The following is a 17,860-nucleotide window of genomic DNA, read 5'->3' on the forward strand; positions in this document are numbered from 1 at the left end:
TGTACTCTGAATACACTTTTTAATTTAGCCTAGGGGTGGGGAACCTCTGGCCCACAGGCCTAGTAAATGCCCACCTGCTATCGAGCCACGTTCAAGATCCCTGTATTCATTTACATAGCTCTGAACGACTTAGCTCCAGGGTACCTTAGGGATTCCCTGAACCCTTATATCCCTTCTCAGCCACTGAGGTCAAGTGCAGGAGTGCCATTGCTTGTCCCTTGAGTCAGAGAGGCCCTTCTGACACTGATATGAAGTAGGGCCTTTAATATCATTGGCCCAGTCCTGGCAGTAAGGATTCAACAGGTGGCTTCAGTTTCAACCTTCAGATGCCTGTTGAAAACTTTTCTATGCAGGCAATTAAGATAACATCTTTCCATAATAGTTAGTTGATGGTTTCTGATTTTAAACCCATATGTGTTTTTATTCTGTAGGTATAGATGTAGGTATAATTGTAAACCACTTCGATGTTTTTCTATGATTTAGTGGTATATAAATATTTTCCTAAGTAAAATAAATAGAAATGAGGCCTGTTGGGTCTCCCCTTTTGGCTAAGCTGTGCACACCTGCCCCTACATCTGACGTGCAAAGAAAGAGTGCAGAGTTAGCTGATTGATCTGTATAAAAACAAACCAGGACTCAAGCCTGTGTATACCCTGTGGTTCAAAAACAAAATTAAAATTCTACACCTAGGTAATCCATAACTTGGTCTAGCAAAAATGGGATTCTACATCCTGTATACATTATGCAAGGTGACCACATATACATTCTTTCTCTTGATTTGCATACTTAGTTTTGCATAACTCTGCTTTTGCTAAGTTAGGGGAGGGGCAAAACTGAGGACCCCCCTCCCACACACACAACCCACTGAAAACATAGTTCATTCATCTCTGGGTTTTGGTCCTATGGAAGCCATTTTGGCACATTGAACAACTAACAATAATACAGCTGTAATAGCACTTTCACATGTGAACATACGAAGCTGCCTTATAAGCAGTGAAACTATGGATCCCCCTGCAGTCAGCACAGTCACTAGATCAATAGATTCACTGTGGTTTTGAAGGTGTTCCCTGCCTGTTATGTGTGTCTTATGTGTTCTCCATTTCTATTTGCCGTTTAGATTCTAGCCATTAACCGAGGGGAGAATCTCAAAGTCCTGACAGTGAAGGTCAACATTCCTGACGGTGTGAAGTTTGAATTCTGTAGGTGGTGTGTAAATGCAAGGTCTGTATGAGGGCATTTATTCATTTTTCTGATCAGGGTTCGCTGAATGCATTTCCCTTCTCGGTGTGAATTTATAAATGTTGGGCCTACACTTTTGGACTAGTCTAAAAACCTTAAGCTGGGAGTGAGTAGCCAATGTGGTTCTCTCCAGATGTTGGAGTCTCTCCCATTAGACTCAGCCAACATGGCCAATGATCAGGGTTGACAGGAGTTGTATGCAACCCAGCAATACCTTGAGGGAGCAGCATTGGCTATTGCTGCTTTAGATCTAGTAGGGCTGCCATATTTGGAAGAGCAAAAAAGAGGACACATTTGCCGACTCTACTTCTAACTATGGATCGCTTTGGCGACTCTCACTTTAAATACCCCCTGCTATATGTCGGTGGCGCTGTGGGTTAAACTACTGAGCCTAGGGTTTGCCGATCAGAAGGTCAGCAGTTCGAATCTCTGCGACGGGGTGAGCTCCCGTTCCTCGGTCCCTGCTCCTGCCAACCTAGCAGTTTGAAAGCACCTCAAAGTGCAAGTAGATAAATAGGTACCGCTCTGGCGGGAAGGTAAACGGCGTTTCCATGCACTGCTCTGGTTCGCCAGAAGCAGCTTAGTTATGCTGGCCACGTGACCCGGAAGCTGTATGCAGGCTCCCTTGGCCAATAAAGTGAGATGAGCACTGCAACCCCAGAGTCGGCCATGACTGGACCTAATGGTCAGGGGTCCCTTTACCTTTACCTTACTTCTAACTATGGATCACTTTGACGACTCTCACTTTAAATACCCCCTACTATATGTCGGCTGTAGAAGCTGTGATATATTGCTAGTAGCAATGTTCTTAGCTTGCAACAACAAAATAATAATAATAATAATAATATGTATTATTGCCACATGAAAGTATTTGGGCTCACGTTTGCATCTTTGTGAACATAAGCATGCACAGAACAATTTATTAAACTACATGTACATATGGACTCTCCTGAAGGAGACGGGGATGTTAACTCTTGCACTCCCAGATTCCTTCTCCAAGATCTTGCAGCTGAGCCAGCATCCTTTTAGTTCAGCCACAAGAGAAGGGATTCATACAGTATGTAGCTAGTTTAAGATGCTGCTGTGTTGTGATTCTCTTCTGGGTTACAATCCTGAAAAAAAGGTTGTGTCTGGGGAAAAGAGTACATGTGGCAACCAGACCTGGAAAAGAGGATGTATCCTAGAAAAAAAGGACACATGGCAACCCTGCAATGGGAATGTGCCCTGCAAAGTAAACTGGAACAGTAACTGCTGGCTTGGCTAGCAAATAGAGCACTGGGCATGGAGATGGGGGAAACCTGGATCAGATCCAAGATAATAACATCATCTGTATAATGCAATAATATTTTGCATGGAGAAGGTTGAGGCTGAAGTTGGTAGAACTCCTAAGGCCCCCTTGTGGCTCGATGAGACTTGACCTGGTGACTATCTGGATCACAGTTTCCATCCATTGACCTTTGGCTATAACAGCAATAGTTGCCTGGATTTGCTTGGGGTTGTTGTTGTTGTTTTGTATGCTTGCTGGGTTAAGCAGTTGTTGTTGACTGTTTTTATTTGAACTCTTAAGTGCTGGGGAAACGTAATGCAGTAGAAGATCTAAGATTTCTCCGGGAAAACCCGAAGCAGCAGTCAGTCAAAGTTCTGTCTGGGAAATCCAAAGCAACAGAAGATCTTAAACAGATGTACATAAAATGAATTGATGAATGCATGCAAGTAGTAGCCAGTTTTCCATTTATCTCTCTGGTAGTCTTGGCAGTTAGCTCGTAAAATACACGTTGGGTAACCAATAGGTGCTGGCTGTGACCATGAAGATTTGACCATGCTTCTAAATTGTGACAAGTGCCCTTGGCTGCTTCTGGACTTGGCCAAGCTGTTTCAAGCTGTTACACTTGAGTTAATTTCCTACAAATTTGGTTGATAGTAGTCACCCAAGTCTTTGTCATCTGTTTGGCTTCTGTTACACAGATTTTGTTAACCGCCTTGTATGTATGCATATTCTTAGAAGAAGTTAGTCTGCAGGTTTCAAGGACTTCCAAGTCCCATAAAGAGGGTATTTGTAATGGACTTTGTAAACCCTGTGCTAAGATTCCATTTTGCTGAAGCTATAGTATGGCTTTCAGCAGGTTACACTTGCAACATGTTACCAAATAATCTTTGTTTTAAACATTTTGGTGCACAGATGGAGACCAAAGGCCTATGCACAGCCTGAATTAATGGAGCTTCTACGTTATTCAACAGAAGACTCCTACAAGCGCCTTATTTATCCGCTTCTCTGCAGAGAATTCAGGTAAAGCAACACCCTTATGGATTGTAAACTGCCTTGTGTACCGTGATGTAGGAATATCAAATAAAAAGTATTTGCTTAAATTTTTAGAAGCAGCACTTTCATAAAAAATACAGCAAGGCAATTATCACTGGGACTGGGTGATATAGCGATATACAGTGGTACCTCGGTTCAAGAACAGTCCGGTTTAAGAACGATTTGATTTATAAACTCTGCAAAACCGGAAATAGTGTCTTGGTTTGAGAACTTTACCTCGGTCTAAGAATGGGAGCTGAATGTTGGAAGGGCACCGGTGGCGGGAAGCCTCATTAGGGAAAGCACGCCTCGGTTTAAGAACGGACTTCTGGAATGGATTAAGTTCGTAAACCGAGGTACCACTGTATAGTCCAAAACCGGTTTGAAGTCTATATTGTGATATTTTTATTTCATAATTTTTTAAAGGTAAAGGTACCCCTGACTGTTAGCTCCAATCGCAGACGACTCTGGGGTTGCGCGCTTATCTCGCTCTGTAGGCCAAGGGAGCCGGTGTTTGTCCGCACACAGCTTCCGGGTCATGTGGCCAGCACGACTAAGCCGCTTTTGGTGAACCAGAGCAGTGCACGGAAATGCTGTTTACCTTCCCACCGGAGTGGTACCTATTTATCTACTTGCACTTGACATGCTTTCAGACTGCTAGGTGGTCAGGAGCTGGGACTGAACAACGGGAGCTCACCCCGTCACGGGGTTTCGAACTGCCGACCTTCCGATCGCAAGCCCTAGGCTCTGTGTTTTAGACCACAGCGCCACCCGCATCCCTCATAGCTTTTTACCTGGCAATATATCGTGCATCATGATGTGTGTGTGTTTGTGCGCACATGTGCGCTATGCAAAAACCATGATGCAGGAAAATCTGTGAATCCAGCCAGTGCCTCCACATAGTTCCATCCTTATTGCAGACATTGTGATATTTCGGTATCTTGCGTGAAGGAGATTGCTTGATGCCTTAGTCCTCACTCAGAAGTAAGCCCTGCTTCAATCAATATTGATTGATTGATTGATTGATTCATTGATTGATTGATTTCTGTACTGTCCTTCATCCGAGGATCACAGGGTGGTTTACGATATATAAATAAATACCATAGTGACAAAAAATGTCCCACCCCCTTAAAAATTAAAAGGTCAATTGTTTAATTAGACCTGGGAGAAGAGGAATATTTTTGCCTGGTGGCTAAAGATAAGTAATAAAGGAGCCAGAAAGCCTCCGTGAGGAGAACTTTTCCACAAGTGGGGAGCCACCACAGAAAAGGCCCGTTCTCGTGTTGCCACCTTCTGGACCTCTCACAGATGAAGCACATAAAAATGAACTACAGTAGGGCCCATGTTGGTTCATATAGGGAGAGTCCTTGAGGCATTGCAGTCCTGAGCTGTTTAAGGCTTTGTAGGTAAAAACTCATTGGCAGAAGGTGCAGTTGGGCCAGGGTTGGCAACATATGCTCAAACTGTTTTGTCTCAACCTAGCCTCTGAATTGCACCATCTGAAGTTTCCAAACCATCTTCAGAGGCAGCCCCATGTATAGCAAGTTGCAGTAATCTAACAATAAGCTGTACTTCCAAGTAGATCTGTGTAGGGTCGATCTAATTGAAGAATTTTTAACACATGCTCTTTTAGTAGCGACGGTTTCCTGATTTGTTCTTTAGATCACAAGAATATGCAAAAGAAATTTTGGCAAGTTGAAAGACATATTTCCCCTGGCAGCTAGCATGGTGGGAAATAACTTAATGATCAAAAAAAAGCATTGTAAATGGGGAAAAAAATTGACAGTTTGTGTATGCAAACGGCAATTTCCTTAACATTTTTAATGACAGCACCATATTGTGAGCCCCCCATATTGAGTAATACATCAGATGGTTATAATGGTCTTGATGCAAACTGCTATGCTGCTAAAATTGTTTTATTGTATCCATTTCACAATCACTGTTTCGGTAATGTGCGCCATCATGTCTCTCTAATCCCATTTCTCATACTTCTCTGGAGGGATTCGTGGAGGCTAATTGCTCTAGCTATAAGTATCTTTTTAGCTGTCATTCCCCCCCCCCCTTCCTAAATTAACGACATAGTCATAATATTGGGCTCAACTCTGCCACGGTTGCTGTACTGACTAGACTATGAAGTAATCTGTTTCACCAATGACAATATAATGGCTTTTGTAACCAGCTGAAGTGGCGTTTTGGCGGTGCAGAAATGAAATGGGAATTAAAAGCATTTTAGGCTTTTTAAAAAAATGTAGAGTTCTTGTTTATTTGAAATATCACCATTCAGGATCTCCAACCTATCCACATCCTCTCTAAAAACAACACCTTCTACATTCTCAACAATAGCCCTGTTAGTTAGCAGTCAGCATCTACAACGAATAGTTCAACCGCACTGATATCCAGTGCCTTTGTCCAGATAGTGCAGGAGACTTCCAGTTGGGCAATGAAATGTTCCCCTCTTCTTCTTTCCCCTACAGCCCTCCACATGCCATCAAGTTGGCTCCAGAGGACCTCCCAGAGGGGCATGTGGGGAGTGGAGAGGAAGGAATAAGTTGTAGAAGCAAGACACTGTTTAGGAGCCGGGAGAAATCTGTACAGGCAATGACCAATTTACCGTATTTTTCGCTCTATAAGACGCACTTTTCCCCCTCCAAAAATAAAGGGGAAATGTGTGTGCGTCCTATGAAGCGAATGCAGGCTCCTTGGCTTCAGTGATAGCAACGCGAAGCCTCCGAAGCGCATAGGGAGCGCTATTAGGGATAGCCACCTGAAGCCTTCGGAGCGCAGCGCGAGTTCCCGTTGCGCTCCGGAGGCTTCGGGTTCCTTTTGCTGAAGCCGGGGGAGCAAGATGCTCCTGGCTTCAGCAGAGAGGGAGAGCTGCGCAGCGCCCCTTCAGCCAAGCGGGAGGAGAAATGGAAGGGGCTCTGTTTCTCCTGCCGCTTCGTTGAAGGGGCGCTGAGGAGAGAGGGGGAGAATTATTTTTTCTTGTTCTCCCCCTCTAAAACAAGGTGCATCCTATGGTCGGATGCGTCCTATAGAGCGAAAAATACGGTACATGCGCCTGGTTGACACACATGTGCATGCACGCATCACAGCTACCTGGAAGTGGCTGGAAAAGGGGGTGGAAAGGACTTATGCGCTGTCCACAGACATGCACAATGCAACCTCCACATAAATGGGGAGTTGCCTGTACTGATTCCTTTCTGTAAAGTACTTATGCGATGCCCTCCAAATGTTGCTGGACTACAATTCCCTTCACCTTGACCCATTGGACAAGCTGCCTGGGGTGATGGGAGCTGGAGTCAAACAACATCTGGAGGGCACTAGAATCATAGAATCATAGAATCATAGAGTTGGAAGAGACCACAAGGGCCATCGAGTCCAACCCCCTGCCAAGCAGGAAACACCATCAGAGCACTCCTGACATATGGTTGTCAAGCCTCTGCTTAAAGACCTCCAAAGAAGGAGACTCCACCACACTCCTTGGCAGCAAATTCCACTGTCGAACAGCTCTTACTGTCAGGAAGTTCTTCCTAATGTTTAGGTGGAATCTTCTTTCTTGTAGTTTGGATCCATTGCTCCGTGTCCGCTTCTCTGGAGCAGCAGAAAACAACCTTTCTCCCTCCTCTATGTGACATCCTTTTATATATTTGAACATGGCTATCATATCACCCCTTAACCTCCTCTTCTCCAGGCTAAACATGCCCAGCTCCCTTAGCCGTTCCTCATAGGGCATCGTTTCCAGGCCTACGTTGGCTACGGCTGATGGCCTGTGACAAGTCTCAAAGGCCAGACAAAAAGGGCCTCATTTGGCCCCTGGGCCAGAGGCTCCTCACCTCTGCCATAGATGCAAGTAAGGAGGAGGCAGAAGTTTCCTTTGAAGCAAGAGCAGAGTTTCTCTGAAAATGTAATTCACTCAGGCAATGAAAAAGCTGAGTCACAGTCCACAGTAAGTGTACTGTCAAATTTCAAGTGCCTGAACAGTTTCTCCTATACATTCTTTTTAAACTAACTTTATTTAAAAAATAAAAAAATTACAAGCATGAAGTGTTGTCTTTCAGAGCAAATGCATGTTCTGCATTTGTATGCAGTCATCCACGCTGCATCAAAACAGACTGGGGGAGGGGAGTGTTTGCTCCTTAAAAAGTAAGAGTAGGAGAGATGGAAAAGTCATGGAAAAGAAGAGTTTGGATTTGATATCCCGCTTACCGATATATCACTACCCGAAGGAGTCTCAAAGCGGCTAACATTCTCCTTTCCCTTCCTCCCCCACAACAAACACTCTGTGAGGTGAGTGGGGCTGAGAGACTTCAGAGAAGTGTGACTGGCCCAAGGCCACCCAGCAGCTGCATGTGGAGGAGCGGGGAAGCGAACCCGGTTCACCAGATTACGAAACTACCACTCTTAACCACTACACCACACTGGCTCTCAACAGAAAAGGGCAATGGAGTGTTGGTGTGAGGAAGCCAATATGCAGTTTTGCCTGCCTGTGATGAAATAACTCTGTTTTTTTGCTACACTCCTTTCTTAGATCTAAACTGACTTCAGACGCAGAGAAGGAATCTGTAATGATGTTCGGAAGGAACCTCCGCCAGTTGCTTCTCATGAGCCCTGTCAGAGGACGGACCTTGATGGGAGTTGATCCTGGCTATAAACATGGTTGCAAACTGGCCATCATTTCACCAACCAGTAAGTGTGGTGCTCCAGCTGTGAGAAGCACTGGTTGTGTTATCAGGACATGTGTAGCTAACATCATGCTCTGCGGATGGTGTCGGATTATAGCTTCCATTTTCTGTGACCATTAGCTATGCTTGCTGGGGTCATAGGAATCCTGCAACATCTGAAAGGTATTACGTGGGCTACCCTATACTAAGCTAATGCTTTAGGCTGCTCAGCAGAAGAGGGAAACCCCAGGCAAATGGGGGGTGGGATGGGGTAGCAAAGGCATAGAAGAATTACCGTATTTTTCGCTCCATAAGATGCACCTAGTTTTTAGAGGGGGAATGCAAGAGAAAAAAAATTCTTTAAAGGGAGCGCTGAGCAGAGCCTGTACGCATCCCAGGCTCTGCTCAGCGCTCCCTTTCACGAGCCACGTGGAGTGTGTGTGCGCGGTGCTTGCAGGCTTTTCCCCGAGGAGGGAGAAGCCCCCAAGAGCCGCACACATGCTCCGTGTGGCTCTTTAAAGGGAGCGCGGCTCTTGGGAGCTTTTCCGGGAGGTGGGGGAAGGGACTGAGGGGCTAAGCTAGAAGCTAGAACTGCAAGAGGGAGCCCTGCGCAGCGATCCCTCTCGCTGTTCTGGCTTCTGGGATAGCCACGCGAAGCCTCTTCAGGGCAGCAGGATGAAGGCTCCCTCTGCCCTGAAGAGGCTTCGCACAGCTAAGCCAGAAGCTAGAACAGCGAGAGGGAGCGCTGCGCAGTGATCCCTCTTGCTGTTCTGGCTTCTGGGATAGCTGCGCAGCCTGCATTAGCTCCATAAGATGCACACACATTTCCCCTTACTTTTTAGGAGGGAAAAAGTGCGTCTTATAGAGCGAAAAATACAGTAGTTTAATTTCTAATAGTTTGTAGCCCAATGCATTCTGGACTTATCTAGTCCTTTGGCAGGGAATTTCAAAAGAAAGAAGCTCGGTCTTTTGTTACTGCTATCTCCACTTTCCTTCCATTGCCATGATTCCTTTTAGGCACATTAGAGAACAAGGGAGGGACAGTAAAGTAAAAGGGAAGACACAGTAGAATAAAAGGTGATTCAGGATAAGCCAGGATAAAACACAGATGCGTTTAAGGAGACGCTTGAATGTAATCTTGGAAGAAGATGGTTGAATGCCAAGAATTAATAGGAACAGCTGCCTTATACTGAATCAGACCATTAGTCCATTTAGCTCAATATTGTCGGCACGGACTGGCAGCGGCTCTCTAGGTTTTAAGCAGGAGTTTATCTGAGCCCTAAAACTGAGACATTCTGCTTGGAAAGCAGATGCTCTACCAATGAGCTGCAATCCTTCTCCAAACACATTTTGTTGGGACATGCAGCACAAATCTTTGCCGTCTTGAAAACTGCGCTACAAGCTTTTCCTAAAAGATTTGGCTTGTTTTGGATGCAACTCTGAATTATGGCTCAGCCCTACAAGAATACGCTTTGGGCTTCTGTGTTTCTTTTCTCTTCTGATGTGGCTATGCAGAGGTTGGAAGTTTCCCCTCCCTGTTTTAAAGTAACTAGAGATCCTGGTTATGTTTGAACTGGGTAACACTGGTTAGTTTAAGCAATGGTTTGTAAGCAAGCCGGGTTCATAAACTAAGGCTCGATCCTGGCTTGTTTCAACAAACCATAGTTTAAAGCAGAAATAGCAAATGATGTTGGAGTCCAGCTTGCATCACCCCCACCCAAATTTGTTAACACTCAGAGGTTACCATTGTATCTGTCCATAGTTACCCAGTGTCCCCTCACTTTGCACACAGTGAGAAACTCTGGTTTGTTTAAAACAGGAAGCAAAAGCTCCTGTTTGCTGCTGCAGAACAGCAAGAGAGAGGAGGGGTTCGTGCATGAGCCTGAAGCTTGCTGAAATTTGTTCCAGTATCACCAAACCATGGTTTAGTGTTGCATATGAAACGGACCACCAAGGTTATTCTTCCTAACTAGATGGCTTTTCATTTCTTGTCACCTTAGGCCAAATACTCCATACTGATGTTGTCTATTTACACTCTGGTAAAGGATTCCGTGAAGCTGAGAAGATACGGACACTTCTGCTGGATTACAAGTATGTTAAACAAACCTTCCCTCTTTTGGTCTGCCCGTGCATTAGAGCTGAACCAAAATGGAAGGGGTGCCTTTTTGCAATCCTGTTTGGTGGCCCTAGAAATCTGCCTCCCCTGCTTTTTGGCAGCCTTTTTCAACCAATAGCAGGGTGTTGGGAAGAGGGAGAAGAGCACATGTCTGTTGCTGAGACAACAGGGCCAACATTCCCTGTCTTGCTGAGCTGTGTTGGGCGGCAATGGTGCTACCAATGCGATGTGGCAAGAAAGGGGCCATGTTTGCTCAATCATATCCTGGCTTCATAAACTGAGATATGAATGAACCTTCCTTGCTCCCTTCTCTGGGTACTTGAATGCATTATGAAATCACCTTCCTTTAACCATAGGTTCCCACTTCATCTTGAACCAGCTTCAAACTGTGGTTTAAAGTCTGGCTTGTTCCGTTGTTTCCCTGTTTGAATGAAATGGGAAACCATGGTTAGTGGGATACTTCCACACTGCATTCAGGTATGCTGTGAAGCTGAGATACCTCAACTGGACCAGGGAGCATCATTCCTCTTTCTTCATTAATGGATGTGTGCAGCACTTCCATCTCCATTCACAGTAAAGGAGTTTTCAGAGTTCTCTCTTTGTTCAGGAATGTATGGGAGATGCATTGTGCATTAATTCATTTCGGGTTAACAGGGCTGCCCTTCCCCTTATCAATTTTAATCGTGCAATGTTGTCTTGTGAGAAGATACTCATCCCATTCTCAGCCCATGAAATAATTATGGTAGCCTGTGTTATTACAGTTTCCCATTGCATTTTCTGATTCAATCAAGTGATAAAAATAGATATACATGAATGGAATCAGGATAAAGAGTTGAAGGAGAAGCTTACGATTACCTGCACAATTTTTCATTCAAAAATACTTTTATTTCATTTCATTTGTAAAAATTGGGGTTAGTTTTCCCAGACAGTTTGCTTAAGGGTGGTACAGTATATGAGCTTACAAACAAATAAACAAATAAACACCAGCTCTTTGCATCTCCACTATCTGAAACAATGTACTATGTTAGGTGGCCTCTTCATGTTAACTCAGGTAGGTTGGCCTTCTTTTTCCCATTCCATATTGTTGAGCCAGGTGCATTTTCTTCTCTCTGATCTGTTGGTGGAGGAAGCAACAGCACCCCCTACTGGGACAGATGGTGCCATGATGACTTCATACTTTCTCAACCTTAACATTCTCTCTTTCCCTCCCTCTGAAAGCTGCGGCACCGTTGTGATTGGCAATGGAACGGCTTGTAGGGAAACAGAAGCTTACTTTGCTGACTTGATTACGAAGAAATACTTCGCGCCTTTGGATGTCACTTACTGGTAAGAAAATATATGAAGCGTGGTCTTTGCTTTTGTAGAAATGTAGCTTCTATAAGAATTTATTTTATTTTATTGAGATGGCTATTTCCCCATTTATCTCCTTCTGCTTGGTCCAGCTGTTTTCAGGCAAAACCTCAAAACAAACAAAGAGACTTTGAACATAATCATCATCATTAGTCGTCTCCAGAGGGCCTGTAGAAACAAACAGAAGGAAACAGTTCGTTGATAGTCCCAATAATTATGGTCATGGTACGGTGCAGGAATGGGGAACACTTTTCAGCTGGGTGAGGCCAGGGGCAAAACTGATTGGAGCAATGAATGCATATGTTAACCATTGTACCATAGGCAAATTTCGACAACACTCACCAATTTTAATTTGGGGTGGGGTGGGGTGGGGAGTATTCCCAACTAGCAAAGGTTTGGGAATGCAGTTGTAGACCTGATTGTCTTCATAAAGGTAAGGTAAAGGTAAAGGACCCCTGGACGGTGAAGTCCAGTCCAAGGCGACTATGGGGTTGCAACTCTCATCTCGCTTTCAGGCCGAGGGAACCGGTGTTTGTCCACAGACAGCTTTCTGGGTCATATGGCCAGCATAACTATACTGCTTCTGGTGCAACGGGACACTGTGACAGAAACCAGAACACATGGAAATGCCATTTACCTTCCCGCCAGAGTGGTACCTATTTATCTACTTGCATTGGCGTGCTTTCGAACTGCTAGGTTGGCAGGAGCTGGGACAGAGCAACGGGAGCTCACCCTGTAGCGTTGATTCGCACCTCCGACCTTCTGATTGGCAAGCCCAAGAAGCTCAGTGGTTTAGACCACAGCGCCACCTGTGTTCCATAGTTCCTGACTGGGCTGGGCAATGCACCACAAATTACAATTTTCTAGGTGACACGTTTTTGTCGTCATCCACCTGTCTTGGGAGGCAATGGAGGAGTGCATCTTTGGGGTTGAAGCAAAACTGTTGGGAGATTGTAGTGCCTGCTGTGGCTGTAGAGACCTATAATGGAGAGACATGATTTGTTGCAGCTGGGGCAGAGGAAGGCGTGCCACTGCAGATGCGCCACGGCCTATCTTAATAATAGAACGGCCTCGGTCCAGTATATCTGAAGGAGCGTCTCCACCCCCATCGTTCTGCCCGGACACGGAGGTCCATCTCCGAGGGCCTTCTGGCGGTTCCCTCACTGCGAGAGGCCAAGTTACAGGGAACCAGGCAGAGGCCCTTCTCGGTAGTGGCGCCCGCCCTGTGGAACGCCCTTCCAGCAGATGCCAAAGCGATAGAAGACATCTGAAGGCAGCCCTGTTCAGGGAAGTTTTTAATATGTGACATTTTAGTGTATTTTTCATCTTTGTTGGAAGCCGCCCAGAGTGGCTTGGGAAACCCAGCCAGATGGGCGGGGTACAAATAAATTATTATTATTATTATTATTATTATTATTATTATTATTATTATTATTATAGAAGAGCTTCAGGCTGAAATCTTCTGTGTAGTTACTTAGATAAATCCCACTGAGGTCAATTGGCCAACAGTGAAATCCTAACCATGTCCTGTAAGTGCTGTTGAGCCCAACTGGGCTTACACCTGGGTAAATGGAGTTAAGATTGAAACCGTCTCTTGAATGGAGTTAGATCATTGGAAGCTGCCTTATTGTTGGTCCATCTAGCTCAGTATGTGTGCAATGACTGGCAAGGGCTCTCCAAATTTTCAGACATGGAACATTCCTAGTTCTACCTGTAGATACCAAGGATTGAAGCTGGGGCCTTTTGCAGGTGTCCTACTACTGAGCCATGGCCCTTCCCTAATTCTAGCTTATCTCACTGAAATATGTGGGATGACTCTGAAAATGTTTATGTTGAAATGGAATGGATTTTGATGGACTAAGTCCACAATCCTCTACACGTTGTTCCATGAAGCTCAATGGACTTTCTTCTGCATATATATATTCAGGATTGTGTCCTTAGTGCCTCTTTAACCACCCTTGACCGCTGGCTGATGAAAACACTGTTACCAAGTAAAGAATACATACAGATTTTCTGCATCTGCCGCTTGTCTTCCCTGAAATTTGCCTGTATTAATAGTTTTTGAGCCATGTGCTTATTCACTCACTTTGGGCAAGCACTTCCCCCTGTTCCAGCTTTCGAGAAATTGGTAGCATTTGCAGCCACCGGTCATCTGGGAGCATTTAACTATGCCGAAAGAGATTAAGCAAAATCCACTGAGCGTCTAATATCCAGTGCATTCTACTCCATTGCTTAAGCAACTTAAATATCAGTATTAAACGCTTTGGTCTCTCCTAATGGAATCACTTCCTAGCTTTGAAGTGGGCCCCTTACTGGCGAAAGTTTTAGTTTACGGTTCTCGTTCTTTTGTATTTTATATGTGTCTGCGCAAACCTTTACGTGCCCCTTTTGACTTTAATGTGTGTTACATTTCCAAATATCTGCATTAGTCTCTCCGGACTTTGCCACTTTCAAGTCCCCTTGCCCTCCTCTGTTTCTAATGTTTCACCCAGCCTAATTACATTTACTTTTCTGCTTCACAGCACTCTCAGTTTGAAGGGTGATTTAACGTTTGGGGTTTGCATTATGATAATTATATTTCAAGACCGTGGTGGGGGGGATTAAGATGTATTTGCTCCGGTTGCAGATAAAAAGGGTTCAGATCCACTTGTAAAACTTGATTGGTTAACAGCCCATAGTTTTTATTATTATATTTGCTGCTCATGCAGCATTAATTCTCAATTCATCAGGGTACCCAGGGTGCTGTAACTCTAGAGGTGACCTTGGGACTTGATTTACCTCCGCTCGGTTTTCTTTGTTAATGTGCCATGAAAGAAGTACATGAAAGATAGCCAACTTCAAAGCACCTTTTAAAGGAAAATGGCTGATACAAATCCCCTGGCTTTTAATAATGCCTGTCAAATGTTTCAGCTGTCTTGCGTCCTTTTACAAGCTTTTGCTTGCTGCAGTAAATCAGTTTGTTTCAGGTTGGGATGGGGGCCGTTAGAGAACAACAGGATTATTTTTATTTTGTTTTGTTTTGCTTTTTGTTCACTTTGCAATTATTACAATCACTTACTAGCAGCACAATCCTGGTGCAAGCCTACTCAGAAGCAAATCCCAATGAATTCAGTGGGACCTATTCCCAAGTTAGTGGCACATTAACAAGTAAGTGTTTGGGATTGTAGCTTAATTTTTTTCTTAGTTGCCTTCCTCTAGAAAAGTTGGCTTTCAAAAATTCCAGGTAAACAAGTACTTTCTTGATTCTTAATAATAATAATAATAATACTCTTAAAACTAGTAAAATGATAAAATTTGATATGAATAACACAGCATTTAAATAGATAAGCTCATCAGCCAGTAGTTGGGAGTTCTTAGGAGATTTTTTTTTTTTAAAGGAAATTGTAAAAAGTTAAAGTCCATCTTTCTCAAGTGAAAGATGAAAATTTCTTACAATGAAAATTAAAACAGCAAACCTCAAATCCTAGGACATGGTTGGAAGATGAGTGATGTAGCAAGGTTGAAGCAACACAGGTATAGGTCTTTGTCCGTTCATGCAGGCGAGATCACTTGGGATTTACTATATGTGCCATTTTGAGTTCTATTATGGAAAAAAGGTGGGATAATAATGAAATGAGTGCAAGAAGAAGAAGAAGAAGGTTTTCACCAGGCAGGGATGAGAAGATCAATTCCCCAGGAGGCATCTTCAACTAGATCTAGTGGGTTTATTGGTTTGTTTGTTTACTATTAAAAATATAGACCACAAAGTGCGGTTTACATAAAACAATAAAAATACTGTGATAACGTTCGCTAAAGTTCCCAAAAAAAACAAGATAAAACAAAACTATATATTGCAGATGAAACTTCACAGTGTACAAAACACTGTTAAAAGGCAGGGCCCAGGAAAGCTTAAGAAAGCATATATACATTTGAAAGAGGTGGTCAGAAGTAGTGCAAAGCAGTGTCTCACCATGTAGAGGAGACAGTAATTATAATTACGTGGGCATATTTCACTCTGACTTCAGACTTGGTTTTGGTACTGCGACAGCCCTGGTTGATGATGGAGTAGAGCCCTGCTGGTCCCCCTTGATCTCTCAGCTGCTTTTGATACTATTGACCTCAGTATTCTCACTGGTTTGGGAGCTGGAGGTTCCACTCCTACCTTCAGGGCAGTTTCCAAAGTGGTTCTGCTTTGCCCCTGTGGTGATGCTGCTGTAGGATCTCACAGGCTTCTGTCCTCCTTGGTATTTCATATCTCTATGAGGTTGGTGGGAGCAGTCATCGGGATTTGGAGCACAGCATCGTCAAATGCAAATGAAGGTGAATAATATTTATTTATAATAGCTGAACCAAGTGAGGCTGAGCTGGTACTGGACAGATGCCTGGAGGTATGAATGGACTTGATGAGAGCCAGTAAGCTGAAGTGGAGTCCCAACAAAGCAAAGGCACTTCTGTTGGGTAGTTGTTGTGACTGGGAGTTGGGGGGGGGTATGGCCTGTTCTAGATTGAGTTCCCACAGGAGACAATGATGGCCACCAACCTAAAGGTAAAGGGACCCCTGACCATTAGGTCCAGTCGTGACCGACTCTGGGGTTGCGATGCTCATCTCGCTTTATTGGCCGAGGGAGCCGGCGTACAGCTTCCGGATCATGTGGCCAGCATGACTAAGCCACTTCTGGCAAACCAGAGCAGCGCACAGAAACGCCGTTTACCTTCCCGCCGGAGCGGTACCTATTTATCTACTTGCACTTTGACGTGCTTTTGAACTGCTAGGTTGGCAGGAGCATGGACCGAGCAACGGGAGCTCACCCCCTCGTGGCGATTCGAACCGCCGACCTTCTGATCAGCAAGTCCTAGGCTCTGTGGTTTAACCCACAGCGCCACCTGCGTCCCTAGGCCACCAACCTAGATGGCTTCAAAAGAGGATTAGACCAATTCCTGGAAGAGAGGGCTAGCAATGCTTCTGAATGCCAGTTGGTGGAAACCACAGGAGGGAAGGTTGCTGTTGTACTTGAGTCCGCCTTTCTCACAGGCATCTGGTTGGCCACTGTGAGAACAGAATGCTGGACTAGATGGGCCATTGGCCTGATTCATTAGGGTGTTCTTGCACATTTACTTACCCCCTTCCAGCTCTTAATGTCCGTGAATGACTTGGGACTCCTCTGCCTTGCATAGCAAGCCTTTATATTAGATATTCTTAATGCAAATCCAGCATGTCAACTTTTGTAATCTAGGAGGCAAATCCTTACCTAGTCCTCATGGACCTTCTGACAAATTGCTGAGATCAGTTACAGTCCTACATACTGGCCTGCATTAAAAATGTGCTGTTACCGGTTTTGACATTTTAAAGGTTTGGAAATGAGATACTCCCAAATACTATTTACAGTCAGCGGAAAAAGGAAGTCCTGGAACCTACTAAACATTTTGTCAGGCAGGATTTTCAAACTGCTTCAATAAATGGAACTGTGTGATATCACCTTCGTAACAGCCTCCCCCAGCACTGACTTTTTCTAGTAATATATTATTACTTGAGGCCTTTAATTCAGAATGGAAAACAAAATGGATGGTTACCTATCTACCTATCATTGAACTGAGTCTCTCCAATATGAAACTAATATGTTTTGAATCTCAGGAACTCTTGTGGGATCTCAGGAGCCAAGCCAGTTTGAATAACTGATTCGAAATAGCTCTCTCCCCCCCCCCCCCAATGTCGGTGTCTGTTCTTATTTCATTGTTTCTGAAATTATTCCTGCAGTTGACGTGCAGTGCCCCCTCCTAACACAACCTTTTCTCTCTCTAGCCCAATTGAATTGTCTCATTTAATTAAATGCAATTAATTATTCGGCAAACAAATTAGTCAGCCTGCAAATCGGAAGCTATTTGGTACTTTTGGTTGGAATGCGCTAGAATTAGCATTTGATAAAATGTTGTTTGACATTTGAACCTGTTAAGAAGCGTTTCGGAGAAATGGTTTAGACGTGTGCCTTCGCTGGAGCACTCTTGCCTCGCTGCTGTGTGGAAGAACTTTGGAAAGGAAATTTTGGGGAGACCAGTGGTACAGTTCCCTTGATGAGTCTACTCTGTATAATTTCACCCTTGCAGTGCCAGGGCTGAAACATTAATAGCAGTAGTAATAATAACAACAACAATAACAGTAACAACAACTTTCCATACCACCCTTTATCCGAAGACCACAGGGCGGTTTACAGTGTAAAA

The 17,860-nt window shown here is 44.2% G+C and overlaps 1 protein-coding gene across 1 annotated transcript in view; it reads left to right on the top strand.

Annotated features, from left to right (window-relative positions):
* SRBD1 (S1 RNA binding domain 1) overlaps nucleotides 1-17,860 on the top strand; it is a 170,669-nt gene that overhangs the window by 28,130 nt on the left and 124,679 nt on the right. Inside the window, exons 10-14 of the mRNA XM_083433000.1 lie at nucleotides 1,118-1,221; nucleotides 3,419-3,526; nucleotides 8,067-8,224; nucleotides 10,200-10,290; nucleotides 11,534-11,641. Coding sequence (XP_083289126.1) covers nucleotides 1,118-1,221; nucleotides 3,419-3,526; nucleotides 8,067-8,224; nucleotides 10,200-10,290; nucleotides 11,534-11,641 — 569 coding nt within the window. The remainder of the gene's footprint in view (nucleotides 1-1,117; nucleotides 1,222-3,418; nucleotides 3,527-8,066; nucleotides 8,225-10,199; nucleotides 10,291-11,533; nucleotides 11,642-17,860) is intronic.

This window comes from Podarcis tiliguerta, assembly GCF_965153285.1.
Source record: "Podarcis tiliguerta genome assembly, chromosome: 3".
Lineage (NCBI taxonomy): Eukaryota > Metazoa > Chordata > Lepidosauria > Squamata > Lacertidae > Podarcis > Podarcis tiliguerta.